A 25,944-nucleotide genomic window follows, 5' to 3' on the forward strand; every position below is an offset into this window, starting at 1 on the left:
GCACCGCAAGGCTCAGTGCTGGGACCCCAGCTATTTACAATATATATTAATGATCTGGATGAGGGAATTTAAGGCAATATCTCCAAGTTTGCGGATGACACTAAGCTGGGGGGCAGTGTTAGCTGTGAGGAGGATGCTAGGAGACTGCAAGGTGACTTGGATAGGCTGGGTGAGTGGGCAAATGTTTGGCTGATGCAGTATAATGTGGATAAATGTGAGGTTATCCATTTTGGTGGCAAAAACAGGAAAGCAGACTATTATCTAAATGGTGGCTGACTAGGAAAAGGGGAGATGCAGCGAGACCTGGGTGTCATGGTACACCAGTCATTGAAAGTAGGCATGCAGGTGCAGCAGGCAGTGAAGAAAGCGAATGGTATGTTAGCTTTCATAGCAAAAGGATTTGAGTATAGGAGCAGGGAGGTTCTACTGCAGTTGTACAGGGTCTTGGTGAGACCACACCTGGAGTATTGCGTACAGTTTTGGTCTCCAAATCTGAGGAAGGACATTATTGCCATAGAGGGAGTGCAGAGAAGGTTCACCAGACTGATTCCTGGGATGTCAGGACTGTCTTATGAAGAAAGACTGGATAGACTTGGTTTATACTCTCTAGAATTTAGGAGATTGAGAGGGGATCTTATAGAAACTTACAAAATTCTTAAGGGGTTGGACAGGCTAGATGCAGGAAGACTGCTCCCGATGTTGGGGAAGTCCAGGACAAGGGGTCACAGGTTAAGGATAAGGGGGAAATCCTTTAAAACCGAGATGAGAAGAACCTTTTTCACACAGAGAGTGGTGAATCTCTGGAACTCTCTGCCACAGAGGGTAGTCGAGGCCAGTTCATTGGCTATATTTAAGAGGGAGTTAGATGTGCCCTTGTGGCTAAGGGGATCAGAGGGTATGGAGAGAAGGGAGGTACGGGATACTGAGTTGGATGATCAGCCATGATCATATTGAATGGCGGTGCAGGCTCGAAGGGCCGAATGACCTACTCCTGCACCTAATTTCTATGTTTCTATGTTTCTAATCAGTACCCCGTTCCTGCCTTCTCCCCATATCCCCTGACTCCGCTATTTTTAAGAGCCCTATCTAGCTCTCTCTTGAAAGCACCCAGAGAACCTGCCTCCACCGCCCTCTGAGGCAGAGAATTCCAAGTTGTGTTAGCTTCTTTCAGTACAAGCTTCACTTGAATTTGACCTCTGTGATCTTGGGCTCTGTGGGCAAGAGTAATTACAGCAATATATTTTAGTAGGATTTGTGAGGTGCAACCACATGCAGGCTTCTACTACTCAGTACTAGTGTTTTTATTTCTGTACTTGTGATTGTTTATAAAGGCATTTTAAACATGTGCAATAAATAGAACAAGGCCTTATCAAAGCAGAGCCATGACAAAAATGACCACAAATGTTACTGACAAATACTTGGCATACTTAGTCATCTGGTTAGTGTTCTCGGTGAGAGGTTTAATTTTGACCCATGTTTGCAAACCCATTTATAATTACATTTTCATATCTAAATGATCGGTAATAGTATTGCTGAGACAAGCTGACTGACAGCTGGTAGCTTGATAAGGCTTGGTCATTTTGAACATTGGTGCACGTATAGCCAAATGTGGAAATCTGAAATGATCTAAAGTTGGAAGCAGGCACATCTAATCTGTTGCCACAGTGGGCCTAGACGCTTTCTGTTTTCTGCTCCCATGATTTATTTTTTAAGTTGGAGCCCACCGAGTCCGCACTGACCCGCGATCCCCGTGCATTAACACTGCCCTACACACTAGGGGCAATTTTACATTTACACCAAGCCAATTCACCTACAAACCTGTATGTCTGGAGTGTGGTAGGAAACCGGGGATCTCAGAGAAAACCCACACAGGTCACGGGGAGAACGTACAAACTCTGTACAGACAGCACCTGAGGTCAGGATTGAACCCAGGTCTTTGGCGCTGGAAGGCAGTAGCTCTACTGCTACACCACCATGCCGCCCATTCGAGGACAGGATATGAAAGGTTTAGAGGGGTACTGTGGCGATTATTGTCCAAACGCAGATGAGACTAGTTGGATGGGACATGTTGGTCGGCGTGGGGAAGTTGGGCCCTAGGGTCACTTTCTCTGCTGTATGACTCCATGACTCGTATGACTCTATGGCTGGCCAGGATATGGATGAGACTATGGAGTGAAAAGATTTAATAGAAATGTGAGTTGCAACTTTTTCACTTGGAGGGTAGCGGGTATATGGATTAACATAGAAACATAGAAATTAGGTGCAGGAGTAGGCCATTCTGCCCTTCGAGCCTGCACCGCCATTCAATATGATCATGGCTGATCATCCAACTCAGTATCCCGTACCTGCCTTCTCTCCGTACCACCTGATCCCCTTAGCCACAAGGGCCACATCTAACTCCCTCTTAAATATAGCCAATGAACTGGCCTCAACTACCTTCTGTGGCAGAGAATTCCAGAGATTCACCGCACTGTGTAAAAAATGTTTTTCTCATCTCAGTCCTAAAAGACTTCCCCCTTATCCTTAAACTGTGACCCCTTGTTCTGGACTTCCCCAACATCGGGAACAATCTTCCTGCATCTAGCCTGTCCAACCCCTTAAGAATTTTGTAAGTTTCTAAAAGATCCCCCCTCAACCTTCTAAATTCTAGCGAGTACAAGCCAAGTCTATCCAGTCTTTCTTCATATGAAAGCCCTGACATCCCAGGAATCAGTCTGGTGAACCTTCTCTGTACTCCCTCTATGGCAAGAATGTATTTCTTCTGATTAGGAGACCAAAACTGTATGCAATACTCCAGGTGTGGTCTCACTCTGAGCTGCTAGAGGAGGTAGTTGAGGCAGGTACAAAATAATAACATTTAAAGACACTTGGACATGTACATGTTTAAGAGGTTTAGAGGGATATGATCCAAATGCAGGTAAATGGGACTAGCTTAGATGGGGCATCTTGCATCATGGACCAGTTTCTGTGCTGTATGATTCTGTAACTAAGATGGCTTTCCCTTTGGGAAAGGACTGAGTGCAGTGGGTCATAAGGTCATAAGTGATAGGCGCAGAGAGGCCATTCGACCCATCAAGTCTATTCCGCCATTCCATCATGGCTGATCTACCTCTTCCTCCTAACCCCATTCTCCTGCACTCTCTGCATAACCCCTGACACTCGTACTAATCAATTATCTATCACTGCCTTAAATATATTCATTGACTTGGCCTCCACAGTCTTCTATGGCTAAGAAACTCCTCCTTATCTCCTTTCAAAAGTAACATCCATTAATTCTGAGGCTCTGACCTCTAGTCTTAGACTCTTCCACTAGTGGAAACATCCTCTCCACATTCACTCTATTTATGCCTTTCACTATTAGGTATGTCATTCTTCTAAACTCCAGCAAGTACTGACCCAGTGCTGTCAAAAGCACATCATAGATTAACCCGGAACAGTCTGAATTATTTTACTTTTATCTTAATATATTTAATTATTTAATAAAAAACAATCTAGTAGTTTAAGGAAAACAATTTGAATAATGTTTGATTGAATTCAGTCAATTCAAAGGGGTCAAGGAAAGAGCGTTCACGTCGCGGCCCTATTTACACCAATCTTTCCACTACCATGCACAAGAAGCACAAGACAGACATCATTGTATGCAGATGCCAAGAAGTGTGTTCAGCTCCGGCTGAACAACTTCTAATCTTGTGTGTGGACTCGATAAGAAGAAGGCAATTCAAAAGCCTTTGAGAGTGATGAGGCATTTTGTTTCAAATATATACAGATGTACAAAACACTCAAGTCAATATTTTCATCACTAGTCTTGTTATTCAGGTCTCTAAATGTTAGCATGATATCGATTATCATTTATGTATAATCTTTCAGCACATTTTTTCCAGGGTTTTAACACAAGTTCCGAACCTTTTTCACAGGGTAGAAATGTCATAGACTAGAGGTCATAGCTTTAATTTGAGAGGGGCAAAGTATAAAGGAGGTGAGCGGGGCAGGGAGCCTGGAACGTGCTGCCAGGAGTGGTGCAAGAGGTAGGTGCGTTAGTTAGTGGCTTTTAAGAGGGTTTTAGATAGGCACTTGCATATAGAGGGATATGGATCACATGCAAGCTGAGGAGATTAGTTTACCTTGGCATCATGTTCGGACCAAATTGTTCCTGGAGTTGTAACAAGAGTCCAGCTACTTGGTATGGAGTGGCAGGTCTGTCTTAAACTGTGGCCTTCACTGTACAACTCGCCGTCAGCTCAACATTCATAGGACCTTTGAGGTTCAAGTTGAGTGTTTATGAACAACGTCACCATGAGTTTTGAGAAAACTAGAAGATGTCTTTCACCAAATTGATGATCTCAAGTCAAGTCAAGTCAAGATAGTTTATTGTCATGTGTCCCAGATAGGACAATGAAATTCGTGATTCCCTGAGCAGACTGTCATTTTGCAGAATGCCTCTTCATCAGAATATTCAAGAGTCAAGAGTGTCATACTAGACCATAGGGGACCCGTTGCGTCCCGTCCCCTCAACGCGCGTTTGCGGGGTGAGGGGGGCTACAGCGTCACAAGCACACACACGGGGGAAGGGGGAGATGGGGTGGGGAGAGGGGAGGGAGGAGGGAGATTGGGGAGGGGGAGGAGAGGGATGGGGAGGGGGGGGGGTGGGGGTAGGGTAGGGGATGTGAGAGGCAGGGGAGAGGGGGAGAGGGGATGGGGGGGGAAGGGGGAGAGGGGTAGGGGGAAGGGAGGGGGGAGAGAGGGGTAGGGGGAAGGGAGGGGTAGGGGGAAGAGAGGTAGGGGGAAGTGAGAGGGTTAGGGGAAGGGAGTCGGAGAGGGGGGTAGGGAGGGAGGGGTGGAGAGAAGGGGAAGAGTGGGGAGGAGGGAGAGAAAGGGGGGAGTGGTGGGAGAGGGGAAGGAGGGTGGGAGGAGAGAGGGGTGGGGAGAGGGGAAGGGGGGTGGGAGGAGAGAGGGGTGGAGGAGAGGGGGATGAGAGGGGGAGATTGGAGGGGGGGGATGGGGAGGAGAGCGGGGATGGGAAAAGGGGAATGAGGAGAGGGGTAGGGGGGAGGAGTGGAAAGGGCAGTGAGGGTAGGGGGAGGAGGAAGGAGAGGGGGAAAGGGAGAGAGAGGGGGGAAGGGGGGGAAGTCCTTGGAGTTCAGAGCTTATTTGGAGGTTGAAGTGTTTGATAGCCTGATGGCTTTAGGGAAGAAGTTGTTCCTGAACCTGGACTTACAGTTTTCAGGCTCTTGTTCCTTCTTCCTGATGGTAGGGGTGAAATGTTTGGCCAGGGATATGGATCACATGCCTGCAGCAGTTGCTGGCTGCCTTTTTGATGCAGCCACCACTGTAAATCCTTTCTATGGTGGGGAGGTCACAACCTGTGATGGACTGGGCAGTGTTCATCACCTTTTCCACCAAGCACAAAGATCTTGGTGGTGAGAAGAGCTTTCTCTCCCTGCCTGACACTTCTAATAGGTGCAGAGCATTGGCAACACCCTCGTGACAGGAAGATAAACCATCTTCTAAAATATGAGCTTTCCAGGGAAGAGATGGAGGGATATGATAGTTATAGTCATGGGACATGGAAACTGTCCCTTTGGCCAAACTCGTCCATGCTGACCTAGGTGCCCAACTAAGCTAGTCCCATTTGCCAGCATTTAATCCATCGAAATATTTCCTATCCATGCACCTGTCCAAGTGTCTTTTAAAAGCCTTTATACTACCTGCCTCAACTACCTCACCCGGCAGCTCGTTCGATATATCCAGCACCTTCTAAGAGAAAATGTTGCACAACAAGTTTCTATTAAATCTAGTTATTTAAGGTACATCTCAAAGAATTACTAACTTCTGACAGTAAATGGACACTAAATTAAAACAACGTCCTCTGGAAATGTAAAATATAAACAGAAAATACTGAAAACAGCAGATCAGGCAGCATCTGTGGAAAGAGAAACAGTTATTGTTTCAGATCAAAGAATGTATTTCCAGAATTATGTGCACGTATCTAGAAAGTGGTGAGCCATCAAAGAGTTTCAAAGTATTCTAGATGTGGAACTTTAGTAGTATGCTGTTTGAAGCCCACCTGTTTCTTGCAGTCCCTTCCATTTCATGGCATATCAGATTATTTTGATTACTTCTGATTATTTATATATACAGAAGACAAAAGCGGATAGCGAGGCTGTGTCCAGTGTAGATGGGCTACGCCATGCTGCCTGGGCAAGGCCACCAGCACAATAAAGGACCAGTCTCATCTCGGTCACTCCCAATTTTGGAAGATGACTGAACTTTATTGCCTTCCCTAACAGTGGGAATGTTGATTGTGCTGTGTGGGGATGTTTATGTTAAACTCTATCGTGTTTAGTGTTTTTTTATTTGTATGTCTGTATGGTAACTCAAATCTCACTGCACCAATTGGTACATGTGACAATAAATGTAAGTGTACTTGAACTTTTAAGTCATAACTGATGGGAGTAGAATTAGGCCTTTCGTCCCATCAAGTCTACTCTGCCAATTCAATCATGGCTGATCTATCTCTCCCTCCTAATCAAATTCTGCCTTCTGCCCATAACCTCTGACACATGCACTAATCAAGAATCTATATATCTCTGCCTTAAAAATATCCACTGACTTGGCCTCCACAGCCTTCAGTGGCAAAGAATTCCACAGATTCACCACCCTCTGACTAAAGAAATCTCTCCTCATCTTCCTAAAATAATGTCTTTTCGCTGGCTGAATAGCACACAACAAACATTTTCACTGTACCTCCGTACACGTGACAATAATAATAAACTACTCATACAGTCTTACAGCATGGAAACAGACTCTCCAGCCCAACTCATCAATACCACCCAGGATGCTCATCTAAGCTAGTCGCATTTCCATGCATTTGGCCGATATCCTTTTAAATCTTTTTCCTATCTATGTTTCTACCTATCCAAATTACTTTTTAATGTTGTTGTAGCACCTGCTGCAACGACTTCTGGCAGCTCATTCCATGTACTCACCACCCTCTACGTGGAAAATGTTGCCTCTCGTTCCTACTATATCTTCCCCTCACCCTAGTTCCCCTACCCTGGGGAAAAATACTCTGTATTCGCGTATCAATTCAGTTTAGTTTTTTGTCATGTGTGCCGAGCGAGGCACAGTGAAAAGCTTTTGTTGCTTGCTCAACATCGATCCATTTACAATGTTTAGATAATGATAAGGTATTAACGTTTAGTGCAAGTTAAAGCCAGCAAAGTGCAATCAAGGATAGTCTGAGGGTCACCAAAGAGGTAGATAGTAGTTCAGCACTGCTCTTTAGTTGTGGTAGGATGATTCAGTTGCCTGATAACAGCTGGGGAGAAACTGTCCCTGAATCTGGGACTTTTTCACACTTCTATACCTTTTGCCTGATGGGAGAGGGGAGAAGAGGGAGTGACCAGGGTGCGACTCATCCTTGATTATGCTGTTGGCCTTGCATTGGTTCTGTCTTCACAAAGCCAAACAATCTCCCAGAAATACTAGGGGACCAAGTGGGGGGGAGGAACTGAAGGGAATCCACATTAGTCAGGAAATGGTGTTGGGTAAACAGTTGGGACTGAAGGCAGATAAATCCCCAGGACCTGATGGTCTGCATACCAGAGTACTCAAGAAGGTAGCCCTAGAAATCGTGGACGCATTGGTGATCATTTTCCAATGTTCTCGCTATTCTGCATCAGTTCCTGTGGACTTCTGCAGTTGTATAGGGCTCTGGTGAGACCACATCTGGAGTATTGTGTACAGTTTTGGTCTCCTAATTTGAGGAAGGACATCCTTGTGATTGAGGCAGTGCAGCGTAGGTTCACGAGATTGATCCCTGGGATGGTGGGACTGTCATATGAGGAAAGATTGAAAAGACTAGGCTTGTATTCACTAGAGTTTAGAAGGATGAGGGAGGATCTTATAGAAATATATAAAATTATAAAAGGACTGGACAAGCTAGATGCAGGAAAAATGTTCCCAATGTTGGGCGGGTCCAGAACCAGGGGCCGCAGCCTTAGATTTAAGGGAAGGTCATTTAAGACTGAGGTGAGAAAAAACTTTTTCACCCAGAGAGTTGTCAATTTATGGAATTCTCTGCCACAGAGGGCAGTGGAGGCCAAGTCACTGGATGGATTTAAGAGAGTGTTAGGTAGAGCTCTCTGGGCTAGTGGAGTCAAGGGATATGGGGAGAAGGCAGGCACGGGTTATTGATAGGGGACGATCAGCCATGATCACAATGAATGGCGGTGCTGGCTCGGAGGACCGAATGGCCTCCTCCTGCACCTATTTTCTATGTTTCTATGACTGAAGGGTAGACAATGTAACTCCACTTTTAAAGAAGGGAGGGAGAGAGAGAATGGGGAATTATAGATCAGTTATGGGCCTGTACCATTTAGGCGATTTTTCAGGCGACTGTCAAGTTGCCGGTAGTCACCTGAAAAACCGGCAACTGGAACGGCGACTGTCAGAGTGGAACATACATGTGCGCGCACACCCGCACGTGCGGACACATGCTCGTACACACACATTGCTTCCTTCACCAGCCCGTTATGCAGGCGGGGGACAGGGCAAGCGGGGGGAGCGCTGTCTGAGTGAAATTCACACGGTGCAAGGACAAGGTGATACAGACACACACCACGATGAACAGGAAAGTTGGCGCTGTAATTAAGACGGCTAAAGCACAGTGTACGGTAATCCCTTTAAAAGAGGGGGGGGGAGAAGGAGTGGAGACAACTGAAGGAGTGGAGAGGCCGCAACTAGTTCCCAGAATGCGGGAACCATGAAGGCGACTCACCAGCAACCACCAGCGAACATGTGGCGACCTTGTGGTGACTGCATAGTCTCCTGCAGTAGCATAAAATGTTGCCTGTGGGACAGGCCCATTAGCCTTACATCGGTAATGGGGAAGATGCTTGAGTCGATTTGGACAACAGTGACAGGATCAGTCAAAGTCAGCATGGTTTTCTGAAGGAGAAATCATGCTTGACTAATCTGGAATTTTTTGAGGATGTAACAAGTAGGATGGATAAGGGAGCCAGTGGATGTGTATCTGGACTTTCAAAAAGCCTTTGACATGGTCCCACACAAGAGATTAGTGTGCAAAATTAGAGCACATGGTAATGGGGGTAGGGTATTAACATGGATAGAGAACTGCTTGGCAGACAGGAAGCAAAGAGTAAGAATTAATGGGTCCTTTTCAGAATGGCAGGCAGTGACTAGTGAGGGGTTCCGCAAGGCTCAGTTTAGGAGCAAGGAGCTCCTACAGTTGTACAGGGCCCTGGTGAGACAATTGTATTGTGTGCAATTTTGAGGAAGGACATTATTGGAGGAAGGTCTCCTAATTTGAGGAATTACGTTATTGCTATTGAGGGAGTGCAGCGTAGGTTCACCAGGTTAATTCCTTAGATGGCGGGACTGAAAGAATAGTTCGACTGGGCTTGTATTCACTGGAATTTGGAAGGATGAGGGGAGATCTTATAGAAACATATAAAGTTCTTTAAGGAATGGACGACTAGATGCAGGAAAAATGTTCCTGATGTTGTGGAGTCCAGAACTAGGGTCACAGTTTAAGAATAAGGGGTGGGCCATTTAGGACTGAGACGAGGAAAAACATTTTCACCCAGCTGTGAATCTGTGGCATTCTCAGCCACAGAAGACAGTGGAGGCGAATTCACTGACTGTTTTCAAGAGAGTTAGATTTAGCTCTTAAGGCTAAAGGAATTAAGGGATATGGGGGGAAAAGCAGGAACGGGGTACTGATTTTAGATGATCAGCCATGATCATATTGAATAGTGGTGCTGGTTCGAAGGGCCGAATGGCCTGCTCCTACACATGTTTTCTATGTTTCTATGTCAACTCTGCTTTGGAAACTGAAATTTAGTCTAGTTTAGAGATACTGCATGGAAACGGGTCGTTCGGCCCACCGAGTCCACGCTGACCAACAATCACCCATATATTACATCTGGCCTACACAATTTATGGAAGCCAATTAACCTACTAACCTGCACATCTTTGGAATGTGGGAGAAAACCGGAGCACCTGGTCTCGACCCAAAATGTCAGCCATTCCTTCCCTCCAGAGATGCTGCCTGTCCCGCTGAGTTACTCCAGCTTTTTGTGTCTATATATGTTCGGTTTAAACCAGCATCTGCAGTTCCTTTTTATACATAGATAGATTCTTGATTAGTATATGGGTCAGATGTTATGGGGGGGGAGGCAGGATTTTCTATGTTTCTATATTTCTATAAATGAAGTCAATAGAGGGAGGTTGGTTTGTGTGATGGTCTGGGCTGCGTTTCCAAGTTTGCGGACAAAGGTTTCCTCCCATATTCCAAAGACGTTTGCAGGTTATTTAGCTTCTGTAAATTATCCCTTGTGTGTAGGCTAGTGCTGGTGTACAGGGTGAACACTGGTTGAAGGAGCTGAGTGTCAGTGTGAGCTGTGAGGAGGATGCTATGAGGCTGCAGGGTGACTTAGCTAAGTTGGGTGAGTGGGCAGATGCATGGCAAATGCAGTATAATGTGGATAAATGTGAGGTTATCCACTTTGGTGGCAAGAACAAGAAGGCAGCTTATTATCTGAATTGTGTAGGAAAGAATACAAAATGGAAAGAAGATAAAATTGGACCGTTCGGGGCTGGGGAATGACAAGGTTGGAGGCTTTAGAGGACAGACAGCCAGAAGTAATAAAATCAGAAATGGTGTGTGACGTTAAGGCCTGGTGTCGTCCGTGGGGTCATGGTCCAAGGATAAGTAGGAGGAGGTGTCTGGGCGTTGTCGCTTGGCCTCAGCCACAAACGCGCCACACGACCACAGCGCCTGACCTTTATCAAGTCGGGGTTGCTTTAAAAAGGGGGAGAAGTCTGAAGAATGGTCTCGACCCGAAACGTTACCCATTCCATCTCTCCAGAGTTGCTGTCTGTCTCGCTCAGTTACTCCAACATTTAGCATTTAGAAAGTAAGCATGCAAGTGCAGCAGGCAGTGAAGAAAGCTAATGGCATGTTGGCCTTCATTGAGAGAGGATTTGAGTATTGAAGCAAGCAGGTCCTACTGCAGTTGTACAGGGCCCTAGCGAGACCACCACTGGAGTATTATGTGCAATTTTGGTCTCCTAATTTGAGGAAAGGACATTCTTGCTATTGAGGGAGTGCAAACATATAAAATTCTTAAAGGATTGGACAGGCTAGATGCAGGAAAAATGTTCCCGATGTTGGGGGAGTCCAGAACCAGGAGTCAGTATAAGAATAAGGGGCAGCCATTTAAGACTGAGATGAGGAAAACCCTAGAGAGTTGTGAATCTGTGGAATTTCTCTCACTGAAGGCAGTGGAGGCCATTTCACTGGATGTATTCAAGTGAGAGTTGGATATAGCTCTAGGGGCGAATGGAATCAAGGGCAATGGGGAAAAAACGGGAACGGGGTACTGATTTCTGAATTTGGAATTTGAAATTTGCAACCATTTCTACTTTGGTGCCGTCAATGCAAATTGGGGTATGTGTACTGCTTCGCTTCTTAAAGTCGAACACTATCCTCATGATTTTAAACTCCTCTCTCAGATCAACCCTCACTTTTATGCACTTCTCGTGTTCGTTGCTAGTGAGATCATTCTGTGCCTAGTCAGGGCCCTTCATTTCATTCCTACCGCCCCCTCAAAAGTAAATTAACTCTCATATAGAGATTTGTTTTTAAAAAAAACCCTCCAAAACGTTTCAGTAGTTTACGAAGATTAATTACGTTTAAGTTCACAGTTGTTCTGCTGACTTATTCTGCTCAACGCATTGGAACTGTTATTTATGATTGCACTCATCTGGCCTCATCAGTGTTGCTCTTAACTGTTTAATTGGGCAAGAAGCCTTTCACGAGGACTGGTGGGAATTCCTTCATTAAATAGCATCTGCATTAAAACAGCAAGCAATTCACGTATGGTGGTAAAATAGGACATTTGCTATAGGGCACAAAATGACGTATATGTTTTTCTCTCAGGTCATAAAAATGCTCCTTTGTATATTCTTCAATGCTGTGTGTTATGTCAAATTGGAAGCAAATATACTAAGAGGGGAAGAAAATTTTGGACTATTTGCAATTTTTGTTACGAGTGTTATTTTCTTGATATAGCACTAGTTTAAATCAACATATCAGATTATTAAGGGTTTGAACACGCTGGAGGTCATTCCCGATGTTGGGAGAGTCCAGAACCACAGTTTAAGAATAAGGGATAAGCCATTTAGAACGGAGATGAGGAGAACACTATTTCACACAGATTTCATAAATCTGTGGAATTCTCTGCCTCAGAAGGCAGTGGAGGCCAATTCGCTGAAGCTTTCAAGAGAGAGTTAGATAGAGCTCTTAGAGATAGAGGAGTGAAGGGATATGGGGAGAAGGCAGGAACTGATTGTGGATGATCAGCCATGATCACAGTGAATGGCTCGAAGGGCCAAATGGCCTACTCTTGCACCTATTGTCTAAAGTAAAAAATATATCTGTATGTACAGTGCATTCAAAGTATTTTGACCCCTTCACTTTTTCCACATTTTGTTACGTTACAGCCTTATTCTAAAATGGATTAAATTCATTTTTTATATCATCAATCTACACACAATACCCCATAATATAAAAGTGAAAACAGGTGTTTAGAAATTTTTGCAAAGTAATTAAAAATAAATAACTGAACTATCACATTTGCATAAGTATTCAGACCCTTTGCTATGACACTCTAAATTGAGCTTAGGTTCCCTTCATTATCCTTGATGTTTCTACAACTTGATTGTAGTCAGCCAGTGGTAAATTAAATTGATTGGACATTATTTGGAAAGGCACACATCTGTCTATATGAGGTCCCACAGTTGATAGTGCATGTCAGAGCAAAAACCAAGCCATGAAGACGAAGGAATCGGGGGAGAAGGGCCTTGGTCAGGGAGGTGACCAAGAACCCGATGGTCACTCTGACAGAGCTCCAGAGTTTATCTGTGGATATGGGAGAACCTTCCAGAAGGACAACTATATCTGCAGCACTCCACCATTCAGGCCTTTATTGTAGAGTGGCCAGACGGAAGCCACTCCTCAGTAAAAGGCACATGAGAGCCCGCTTAGAGTTTGCCAAAAGGCACCTAAACAAGATTCTCTGGTCTGATGAAACCAAGATTGAACTCTTTGTCCTGAATGCCAAGCATCACGTCTGGAGGAAACCAGGCACTGCTCATCACCTGGCCAGTACCATACCTACTTTGAAGCATGGTGGTGGCAGCATCATGCTGTGGGGATGTTTTTCAGCGGCAGTAACTGGGAGACTAGTCAGGACCGAGGTAAAGATGAACGGAGCAACGTACAGAGAGATCCTTGATGAAAACCTGCTCCAGAGCGTTCAGGACCTGAGACTGGGGCGGAGGTTCACCTTCCAACAGTACAACAACACTAAGCACACTGCCAAAACAACGCAGGAGTGGCTTTGTGACAAGTCTGTGAATGTCCTTGAGTGGCCCAGCCAGAGCCCAGACTTGAACCCGATCGAACATCTCTGGAAGGACCTGAAAATAGCTGTGCAACAATGCTCCCCATCCAACCTGACAGTTTTAGAGGATCAGCAGAGAAGAATGGGAGAAATTACCCTAATACAGGTGTGCCAAGTTTGTAGTGTCATACCCAAGAAGATTTGAGGCTGTAATTGCTGCTAAAGGTGCCTTAACAAAGTACTGAGTAAAGGGTCTGAATCCAGTGGCAGCCAAATCACTGGATGGGTTTAAGAGAGAGTTAGATAGAGCTCTCGGGGCTAGTGGAGTCAAGGGATATATGGAGAAGGCAGGAACGTAAATTACATCCATGAAAAAGTCACAAGTACAACCAGACTTTTCGTTGATGATTGTTTGCTGTACCATGCAATTAGTCAGCTGATGATGAAGATGCTCTCCAAAAGGATCTCGATACTATGGTTAAGTGGTCACAACAATGGGGCATGCAGTTCAACCCTTCCAAATGTGAAACCATGCGTGTCACCAGAAAGAGGAATCTAGGCGAAACATCTTACAATATACTTGGTACCACCCTTGAAGAATCCAAACAAACCAAGTATCTTGGCATCAAATTGCAGAATGATCTGCGTTGGAATGGTCAGACTCATCATGCAACGGTGAAAGCAACAGGTGTCCTAAACTTTCTGAGGCGCAACTTTCATCATTGTTCAACTTCTGTCAAGGAGAAGCTATACTTCACCCTCGTTAGACCTCATTTGGACTACGCAGTTGCAGCATGGGACCCATACACAAATAAAAACATTTCTTCCATCGAACGTGTCCAAAGACAGGCAGCTCGATTTGTTACTAACACCTATGAGAGAGAAGCGAGTGTCACCAAACTTCTGAATTCTCTGGGGTGGAACCCTCTCCAAGACAGACGTGAAGCGTACCGTTTGACCTGTTTTTACAAAATGTTAAATGGTCAGCTCGACATAGACTACAAGACCAACACCAAACCCAAACCAATTAGGAGCAGACGAGGGCATTCGATCCAATTTGTGATCCCAGCTACAAAGACAGATGTGTACAGCAATTCGTTCTTCCCCCACACAATTAAAGCATGGAATAATCTCCACCCAACTATAGTTACCCAACCAGATGCAACTAAATTTAAAGTAGCTCTTTCTTCCCAATAACCCTTTCTGGCTTAAGCCCTCCCTTCACCACCTCCAGTTTAAATTCCAGTTGGAATATTTTGGAGGACCAAGAACCATGAATGGGTTATTGATTGGGGACGATCAGCCATGATCGCAATGAATGGCGGTGCTAGCTCAAAGGGCTGAATGGCCTCCTGCACCTATTTTCTATGTTTCTATGTTATATGTAAATGTGATATTTCAGTTATTTTTAATTACTTTGCAATTAATACTTTTTTCTAAACACCTGTTTTCACTTTTTTATTATGAGCTATTGTGTGTAGATATAAAAAAAATGAATTTGATCCATTTTAGAATAAGTCTGTAACGCAAACAAAATGTGGAAAAGGTGAAGAGGTCTGAATACTTTCTGAATGCACTGTATATATCTCGTACTCCCCTGTGTACTTGCTCTCTCTCTCTCGCTCTCTCGCTCTCTCTCTCGCTCGTGCCTCAGGGTCTCTCCTCCCGCTCGCGTTCCCCCCCCCCTCTCCTCGCGCTAGGGGGACGCTCTCCCTAGCCTCTCGTCAAGCTCTTTCCTTCACATTCACTCTCTCTGAATTACTTTTGTAAATATAAATAATTGGTCATTCTAAATACACTTTGTGGTTCTGAATAATACTTCAGGATCTTGTTTTCAGTTTATCGTGTTTTTAAAAATTATTACCGTGGTTAACATTTGGTGACAAAACATGTTTCAGCGGGCTACCATTATCATTATTTTCCATGCCAGTAATTTGTTGCTCCCCACAGGAATCCCGACAAAATCTTGTTATGAGATCATTAAAAATCCTTTCCAATCCCCATTTCCTGAGCCCAAATGGCACATATTTTCTTATTGTCCTCAATTGTCTCTTGAATCACAAAATTACTACCCAAGGCCCTCACGTTTTCATGCATTACCTGCCTCCATACTTTTACAGTGTAGGAAGGAACTGCAGATGCTGGTTTACACTGCAGATAGAAGTAAAATGCTGGAGTAACTCAGCAGGACAAGCAGCATCTCTGGATAGAAGGAAGGGGTGACGTTTCGGATCCTTCATCAGACTAGATAGAGTGTACTCTTAAGAGGTTTGCAGCTGCGAGCTCCATGAGTAGTTGCTGTCATGAAAGGCACGTGCAAGTAATTTTGCACAGGATCCAGGAGTGAAAAGAATCTCCCGAGAGATTTTTTAACATCAATTCTGAATCACCTGATAGCTTAACAATGCAAAAATTATTGCAAATTTTAATTTCTCAGCTAAGGATTTCAAGAACCAGAGTATATATATGCATGTAGTTGCAAAGGGGTGGGAGTTTAAAAATATATATTAACATTGGAGTCAGACCAAAGAATTTCACCAGGTTAATTCCGAGACCACCCATACTGAAGCAATTGCCAAGAAAATATGCCAACACCTCTACCTCATTAGAAGGCTTGGGAAGTTTGGCATGTCCTCAACAACTCTCACCAACTTCTACAGATGTGCCATACGAAGCATTTAATCAGATTGCATCATAGCTTGGTTTGGGAACATCCAAGATGGCAAAAAAATGCAGAGTTGAAGCAGTCCAGAGCATCACACAAACCAGCCTCCCTTCCATTGACTCCATTTATACTCACGCTGCCACCGGCATAATCAAAGACTAGTTTCATCACAGTCACTCCCTATTCTACCCATTGCAATGATGTAAGGCATGTTACAGCATAGATGCACATTGTTAAAGTTCTATCCGCGCTATCAGATAATAGAACCGCATTAGTCACTTTAAGAATGTAACAATTGGAGAGCAACCCTGAGTATAGATAAATAGAAAATAGGTGCAGTAGTAGGCCATTCGGCCCTTCGAGCCTGCACCGCCATTCAATATGATCATGGCTGATCATCCAACTCAGTATCCCGTACCTGCCTTCTCTCCATACCCCCTGATCCCTTTAGCCACAAGGGCCACATCTAACTCCCTCTTAAATATAGCCAATGAACTAGCCTCAACTACCATCTGTGGCAGAGAGTTCCAGAGATTCACGACTCTCTGTGTGAAAAATGTTTTTCTCGTCTCGGTCTTAAAGGATTTCCCCTCTATCCTTAAGCTGTGACCCCTTGTCCTGGACTTCCCCAACATCGGTAACAATCTTCCTGCATCTAGCCTGTCCAACCCCTTAAGAATTTTGTAAGTTTCTATAAGATCCCCCCTCAATCTCCTAAATTCTAGCGAGTACAAGCCGAGTCTATTCAGTCTTTCTTCATATGAAAGTCCTGACATCCCAGGAATCAGTCTGCTGAACCTTCTCTGCACTCCCTCTATGGCAATAATGTCTTTCCTCAGATTTGGAGACCAAAACTGTATGCAATACTCCAGGTGTGGTCTCACCAAGACCCTGTACAACTACAGTAGAACCTCCCTGCTCCTATACTCAAATCCTTTTGCTATGATTGCATACTCATTGTTTCCTCACGGTCCCACTCACAGGCCCGATACAAAAGCCATACATGTATACCTGTAGGGAGGTTACATTCCATGCATATTTCCTCATCAGCACGTTTAAAGCAACGGTTCTTCTCGAGCCTGGAGCAGACTTGTTTTTTTCTGCAGTTTTGTGCAGGTAATTGGGTATCTTTTTTTCTGCAGTTTTGTGCAGGTAATTGGGTATCTTATCTTGTTTCCACACATTTCTTGCATGAGCTGCTCCTCTGCACGTATACCCTTAACCGTTTCAGTTCTAAAACTCTTTCACATCAAAGATTGTTAGGCATCAGAAATGTTGGCAGGTCCCCAACAACTCTCACCAACCTCTACAGATGTGCACTAGAAAGCATTTTATCGGGATACATTATAACTTGGTTTGGGAACAGTTCCATCCAAGACCGCAAGAAATTGCAGCGAATTGTGGACGCAGCCCAGACCATCTCACAAACCGATCTCCCTTCCATTGATTCCATGTATACCTTTTGTTGCCTCAAAGGCCAGTAGTGTAATCAAGGATGGATTGCTCCCTGGCCAAGTCTTTGTAAGTCGAAACTGTAGTGGGGAAGGCAAAAACAATGCTAGCATTTATTTCAAGAGGACTAGAAAACATAAACAGTGCTTATAATGCTGAGGCTCTATAAGGTGCTTGTCAGGCTACATTTGGAGTATTGTGAGCAATTTGGACCCCATTTCTGAGGAAGGATATGCTGGCTCTGGAGTGGTTCCAGGGGACGTTTACGAGAATGAGTGGGTTAACATATGATGAGCATTTGACGGCACTGGGTCTCTACTCGCTGGAGTTTAGAAGGATGAGGGGGCAATCTCATTAAAACTTACGGAATAGTGAAAGGCCCGGATAGAGTGGATGTTTCCACTAGTGGGAGTCGAGGACCAGAGACCATAGCCTCAGAATTAAAGAATGTTCCTTTAGGAAGGTGATGAGTAATTTCTTTAGTCGGAGAGTAGTGAATCAGAGAATAGGAATTTATTGCCACAGAATGCTGTGAAGGCCAAGTCAATTGATATTTTTATAGCAGAGATAGATAGATTCTTGATTAGTATGCGTGTCAGGGGTTATGGGGAGAAGATAGGAAAATGGGGTTAGGAGGGAGAGATAGATCAGCCATGATTGAATGGGTGAATAGACTTGATGGGCCGAATGGCTGCTCCTATCCCTTATGAACTATTATGAACAATTCTGCTCCTATCACTTATGAACTTGTGAAAACGTACACCTCCAGTTTTTCAGGGACAGTTTCTTCTCAGCTGTTATCAGGCAACTGAACAATCCTGTTGCAACCAGAGTCAGTCCTGAACTACTATCGAGCTTATCGTGGACCCTCTGACTATCTTTGATCAGGCTTTACTGGCTTTACCTTGCACTAAACATTATTCCCTTATCATGTATCTGTACACTGTGGATGGCTGAATTGTAATCATGTTCGGCACGGACTTGAAGGGCCGAGATGGCCTGTTTCCGTGCTGTAATTGTTATATGGTTATATGTATTGTCTTTCCGCTGGCTAGTTAGCACGCAACAAAAGCTTTTCACTGTACCTCGGTACACCTGACAATAAACTAAACTGAACTGAACTGCAGTGATGTGAGGCATGAACTGTATAAGATCAAAGATTATAGCTCATTGCATTACAGTCAGCAATTTCTACCTGACCAAAATACCACTATTGGATACTAGCTTGTGTGTCCCAATTAACCTGATCAAAATTGTTGGAGCATCTGTCAGTCCCAATCCTCCTCATTGTGCCTCTTGCAGTTTGGTCTGCCTGCACTTTCTCTGTATCTGAACATAAATAAATTTGCTTTTATCAGTTAAACATATCGATGTTTAAAATATCGCTATTCAAAAACATTATTGCTTTATACTTGAATGCAATGAACAACAATGCTTCTGCATTGAGATCTACTTGGGATATGAGAGAAGCCTTTAGTAACACTTTTGCTGATGACTGAACTATAGTGGGAGGTTGAGCAGGCTAGGTCTTTGGAGCTCAGACGGATGAGGGGTAATCTTATGGAGGTGTATAAGATATTGAGGGGAAAAGTTAGGAGAGACACAGTCTTTACCAAAATGTAGGGGAATCAAAGAGCCAGATGAGTGGTTTAGGGTGAGAGGGAAAAGCCTTAATAGGAACAGGCATGAGATTTCTCTGCGGATTTTGAAATTTGGTTAAAAAAGAAGAAATCTGTCTAAATTCGGCCTGGGACTTACCATTGCGGAGCCTGGGATCTTTTGCCGAGGATCGCCAGTGTTGGAGCTCCGGCCGCGGGGCCTGTGGACTTTAACACCGTCAAGCAGCGGTCTCTGGTAAGAAGCGGCCGACTTGGGAGCTCCATCCAGTGTTACGATACGTCCCGACGCCGGAGTCTCGATCATCCCGACGAGAGGGCTTGAACAGCGGACCAGCGGCAACGGCCCCGGTCAAAGGCCCCGACCACGGGTGAACAAAGGAGGAAGATGACTGAACTTTATTGCCTTCCATCACAGTGAGGAATGTTGATTCCACTGTGGTGGATGTTTATGTGAAACTTTATTTGATATGCTGTGTGTATTTTTGTGTTTACTTAGTATGGCTGTATGGGAACTTAAATCTCACTGTACCTGAATTGGTGCATGTGACAATTAAATCAAATCTTGAATTTTCCCACGAGACAGTGAGCCGCTGCGCCGATGGTTGAGTGCGTGGAAATCCGCGGAGTCGATTTTAGTGGAAAGCGTGTACGCGGGTGTGGGCCGACCGTCTTTGCATGCGCATCTCTACGTCTAGCGCTCAGCTCCCCACATGTTGAGTATCGGTTTCCTTCTGTCCCCTTGGCATACCGTACCGGGCTTGGGGCGGGGAGCACAGAGTTACGTACACAACGCTCGCACTGCATTCAAGAGTCTATGTCATAGACACTACAATGTTCAATCAGGTAAAATGTGTTATTGTAAGGTGTAATTTAAAAATATTACAGTATAAATTAAGGGTAAACAAGCAAGGAAATTGTGTCATTTCAAGATATAATTATAAAAAAAATTATCAAAAGTTTCCTGTGTGAAGGATGCCTCTTGTGATGTTTAAGAAGGAACTGCAGATGCTGGAAAATCGAAGGTACACAAAAATGCTGGAGAAACTCAGCGGGTGCAGCAATATCTATGGAGCGAAGGAGATGCTGTTGCACCCGCTGAGTTTCTTCAGCATTTTTGTGTACCACTTGTGATGTATTTGTAATGTACTATCATTTAATGTATTGGAATGGAATTTGTGATGTATATGTAATGTAATATCTAATGTAAATGCCAGTGCCCCTTGAGGCCAAAAGCAGAAGCTGGCAGATGTACCTGTGCCTCGTGACTGAGGTCAAGTGACCTTCTGGAAGTTTCAGTCATTGCAAATTAAACCTATCTTACACAAAGGCGGACGTGTATTCATTGTGCTAATGAGAGTAAACAAGCAAGGAACAGGTTTCATGTTGCAAGTAGTTGTAGGTGTAATATAAAATATTTTCAATACGACAAGTGTAAGCAAGCAAGGAGTTGGTGTCATTTTAAGGAGTTGGTATCACAATTTTTCCGTGTAAATTAAGTGACAAGCGAGTAAAATGTGTTATTTTAAGGTACAATAAAAAAAATTAGTGTCAATTAAGGGCAAACAAGCGAGGAAATGGTGCAAAGTGCCCCCTTTTACCACCACCAGGGACGGTGCCTCTTGGAACCCTACCAAGGGACAATACCCCCTGGACCCCCATCTCTCTTCCTCTTTTTTTCAATTTTTTTATGGTTCATACCTGAGGGTCAACTTTTTCACAGAGGGGTGGTTGGTGTATGCCAGAGGAGGTATATGAGGCAGCTACTATAGCAACATTTAAAATATATATTTGGACAGGATATGAATAGATCATGTTCATAAATGATAAGAGCAGAATTAGGCCATTGAACGTCTACTCCGCCATTCAATCATGGCTGATCTATCTCTCCCTCCGAACCCCATTCCCCTGCCTTCTCTCCGTAACCCCTGACAGGAAAGATTTAGAGGGATATGAACCAAATGCACGAAGTTGGGACTAATGTTACACAGGATATCTTGGTTGGCATGGGCAAGTTGGGCCATAGAGCCTCTTTCCATGCTGTATAACTATGACTGTGATTCTTGTGGAAGTCCATAGTGACCATTGTTGAAATTAACCATATAACGCATGTTGTGTCACTTTGGCTGACTCTCAAATTCTAATCTTTTCTTAATTGCTTTTCAGCATGCAGTGTTGGTTCTAGCTCTTGAATTCTGAAGCAAGGATGGAGAGTGACACGATGGAGACAGAGGCCGATGACAGTGGGCCAGCTGCGGACTCCATCTCCGTTTCCTCCTTAAAGCTGAACGGCTTTAACTCGCAGTTGAGTGACGGCGAAAACGAAGACTTGAACTATGACGGAGGTGATTTGGAAGTCAATCCTTTCGATGGACTCCCTTTTTCCTCTCGTTATTATGAGCTCCTAAAATGGAGAAAAACTCTGCCGGTCTGGGGTGCAAAGTACCATTTCATGGAAAGCCTTGTCAACAATAATATGGTACTGGTGTCAGGCCAACTAGGATGTGGCAAAAGTACACAGGTGGGTGATATACTGTTGGTTTTAACGTTACAATGGACCAATTAAAATCAAATCATTTTGAAATATTCCCTCTTTTATTCTCAATTTCAAGAAAGTGAATCGAAGTTTAATGTAGTCGATTTTAATGATTTACTCCACACTTTGCAAGATAGGCCTATACTAAGACTGAACACAATCAATCATTTACATGCAACTCTAAAAGACATCGAAATTTAGAGGCCAATTAACCCACAAGCATGCATAAGGAAGGATGAGTCGCACCCTGGCCGCTCCCTCTTCTCCCCTCTCCCATCAGGCAAAAGGTATAGAAGTGTGAAAGCTCACACCTCCAGATTCAGGGACAGTTTCTTCTCAGGCAACTGAGCCATCCTACCAACAACTAGAGAGCAGTCCTGAGCTACTATCTCCCTCATTGGAGACCCTCGGACTATCTTTGATTGGACTGTACCGGATTTTATCTTGCACTAAATGTTATTCCCTTCATCTTGTATCTGTACAGGGCTCTGGTGAGACCACATCTCGAGTATTGTGTACAGTTTTGGTCTCCTAATTTGAGGAAGGACATCCTTGTGATTGAGGCAGTGCAGCGTAGGTTCACAAAATTGATCCCTGGGATGGCGGGACTGTCATATGAGGAAAGATTGAAAAGACTAGGCTTGTATTCACTGGAGTTTAGAAGGATGAGGAGGGATCTTATAGAAACATATAAAAATATAAAAGGACTGGACAAGCTGGATGCATGAAAAATGTTCCCAATGTTGGCCGAGTCCAGAACCAGTGGACACAGCCTTAGAATAAAGGGGAAGTCATTTAAGACTGAGGTGAGAAAAAACTTTTTCACCCTGAGAGTTGGGAATTTATGGAATTCCCTGCCACAGAGGGCAGTGGAGGCTAAATCACTGGATGGATTTAAGAGAGAGTTAGATAGAGCTCTAGGGGCTAGTGGAATCAAGGGATATGGGGAGAAGGCAGGCACGGGTTATTGATAGCGGACGATCAGCCATGATCACAATGAATGGCGGTGCTGGCTCGAAGGGCCGAATGGCCTCCTCCTGCACCTATTTTCTATGTTTCTATGTACACCGTGGATGGCTCGATTGTAATCACGTATTGCCTTTCCGCTGACTGATCGACATGCAAGAAAAGCCTTTCACTGTATCTAACCCATTTTTGGACGCAATACTAATTTCCTGCACTCTCCCCATACCTTTTGACCTCGGAAGTTAGAAGCGAGTTGACTCACTGCTGATTACTGATGTACAGGATAGCATCAGTTACATCAGATGTACATCAGTAATCAGCAGTCATACATGCAAGCTCCAAGACCACAATTACTGAGGATGAAACTTCCAAAATAGAATTATGTTTGAACGAGAAGGTTAAAATTGCTGAAAAATATACTAATATCATTTCATGCGTTGGAAGGAATTGCAGATGCTGGTTTACACCGAAGATAGACACAAAAAGCTGAGGTAACTTAGCGGGACAGACAGCATCTCTAAGGAAAAGGAATAGGTAACGTATCATGGAAACATAGAAATTAGGTGCAGGAGTAGGCCATTCGGCCCTTCGAGCCTGCACCGCCATTCAATATGATCATGGCTGATCATCCAACTCAGTATCCCGTACCTGCCTTCTCTCCATACCCTCTGATCCCCTTAGCCACAAGGGCCACATCTAACTCCCTCTTAAATATAGCCAATGAACTGGCCTCGACTACCCTCTGTGGCAGAGAGTTCCAGAGATTTACCACTCTCTGTGTGAAAAGGTCAAGACCCTTCTACAGACTGAGAGTCAGGGGAAAGGGAAACGAGAGATATTGACTGTGATATAGAACAAATGAATGAAAGATATATTAAAAAGTAACTGATGCTATCCTGTTCTCTTTGAAAAGGAAAATAAGTGACATTCTGTTCCAGTTTTGACGCACAATCTCAATTCAATATTAACCTTGCTTTCCCTTTCCCTGCAGTTCCCTGGGAATATTTCAATTCCTCAGTGTTTGTTTATTTATTATTTAATTGCATTAATCTTGCTAGATTCATAGCTGTGTTCTGCCTGCTGTCAGATCTTAGGATGGGCCATTTTGTTGCCAGGATTTTTACCTCACAGTAGCTTTCTCATCCAGCACCTCTACCCCATTATGGACATTGGACTTTGCCTATGGAACTGGTGCGCTACATTCTAGAAAACATTTTACAACCCAAGAGTATGAATATTGACTTCTCTAACTTCAAGTAACCCCTGCATTCCCTCTCCATCCCTCCCCCATACAAGTTACACAAGCTTTCCGTTCTCACCTAGCTACAGTTAACAATGACTGGTTTCCTTTATCATTGTTACTTTTTTGCATATCTTTCATTCATTTGTTCTATATCTTTCTACATCATCATCTGAATCGCTCGTTTCCCCTTCCTGTGACTTTCAGTCTGAAGAAGATGTCTCAACACGAAACGTCACCCATTCCTTCTCTCCAGAGACGCTGCTTGTCCCGCTGAGTTACTCCAGCATTTTGTGTCTGTCTTCTGTATCTTCCTCTTTGGTCTACATATTTTACTTGAGTTTGACTTAATGGTATATCTGATCTGTATGGATATTATGCACATAGAAACGTAGAAACATAGAAAAATAGGTGAAGGAGCCAGCACTGCCATTCAATATGATCATGGCTGATCATCTAAAATCAGTACCCCATTTGTGCTTTTTTCCCCCATATCCCTTGATTTCTTTAGCCCCAAGAGCTAAATCTAATTCTCTTGAAGACATCCAGTGAATTGGCCTCCACTTCCTTCTGCGGCAGTGAATTCCACAGATTCACAACTCTGGGTGAAAAAGTTTTAGGACTGATCATCCCAGTCCTAAATGGCTAACCCCTTATTCCTAAACTGTGACCCAGTGATTCTGGACTACCGCAACATCGGGAACATGTTCCTGCATCTAGCCTGTCCAATCCTTCAAGAATTTTATGTATTTCTATAAGATATCCTCTCATCCTTCTAAATTCCAGTGAATACAAGCCCAGTTGACAAATTCTTTCATCATATGTCAGTCCAGCCATTCTGGGAATTAACATGGTGAACCTATGCTGCACTCCCTCAATAGCAAGAATGTTCTTCCTTAAATTAGGAGACCAAAATTGCACACAATACTCCAGGTGCGCTCTCACCAGGGCCCTGTACAACTGCAGTAGGGCCTCCTTGCTCCGATACTCAAAAAGCTTTTCACTGTACATCGGTAAACATGACAATAATAATTCTAAACCTAAAGTGTTATCTGATCGGAAACCAAACCTTTTCACTGTAAATTAATACATATGGCAATAATAAACCTAACTCTCAATCTAAACGGCTCCCATATTTTATTTTTGCTGTTACTTACAAAATTGCAGGATATTAATTGCCCCACTGAATTTAGGCCACCTGGACTCGGGGCAGTCCCGTTCTGCTACATTTCCCTGTAGCCTTTTTCTTTCTCACGCCCATCAACTTCCCCTGGTTCTTCTACCGGCTTCTAAACTGGGGGTGATCTACAGCAGCCGATGGACCTGCCAGTCATCATGTTTTTGGGATGTGGGAGTATTGTGGGTAGAGGTCCACACAGCCACAGGAAGAATGTGCAGTCACCACACATGTTCATAAGTGATTGGAGCAGAATTAGGCCATTCGGCCCATCAAGTCTACTCCGTCATTCAATCATGGCTGATCTATCTCCTCCTCTTAATGCCATTCACCTGCCTTCTCCCCATAATACCTGACATCTGAACTATCTATGTCAGGTCTCTGCCTTAAGAAAATCCATTGACTTGGCCTCCACAGCCTTCTGTGGCAATGAATTCCACAGATTCACCATCCTGACTATAGAAATTCCTCCTCATCTCCTTCTTAAAGGAACGTCCTTTAATTCTGAGGCTATAACCGCTGGTCCTAGACTCTCGCACTAGTGGAAACATTGTCTCCACATCCACTCTATCCAAGCCTTTCACTATTCGGGAAGCTTCAATGAGGTTCACCCAGAGAGTTGTGAATCTGTGGAATTCTCTGCCACAGGAGGCAGTGGAGGGCAATTCATTGGATGTTTTTAAGCGAGAGTTAGATTTAGCTCTTAGGGCTAAAGGAATCAAGGGATATGGGGGAAAAAACAGGAACGGGGTACTGATTTTAGATGATCAGCCATGATCATGTTGAATGGCGGTGCTGGCTCGAAGGGCCCAATGGCCTACTCCTGCACCTATGTTTCTATGTTTCTACCTCATCCTTCCCA

At 44.1% G+C, this 25,944-nt stretch overlaps 1 protein-coding gene across 1 annotated transcript in view; it reads left to right on the forward strand.

The window, feature by feature from the left end:
• Positions 1–25,944, forward strand: part of LOC116982666 (putative pre-mRNA-splicing factor ATP-dependent RNA helicase DHX32) — a 127,148-nt gene that overhangs the window by 15,440 nt on the left and 85,764 nt on the right. Inside the window, exon 2 of the mRNA XM_033036001.1 lies at positions 21,330–21,684. Within this exon, the coding sequence (XP_032891892.1) occupies positions 21,370–21,684 (315 nt within the window). The 5' untranslated portion in view covers positions 21,330–21,369. The remainder of the gene's footprint in view (positions 1–21,329; positions 21,685–25,944) is intronic.

The sequence above is a fragment of the Amblyraja radiata genome, chromosome 1 (genome assembly GCF_010909765.2).
Source record: "Amblyraja radiata isolate CabotCenter1 chromosome 1, sAmbRad1.1.pri, whole genome shotgun sequence".
Taxonomy (NCBI): domain Eukaryota; kingdom Metazoa; phylum Chordata; class Chondrichthyes; order Rajiformes; family Rajidae; genus Amblyraja; species Amblyraja radiata.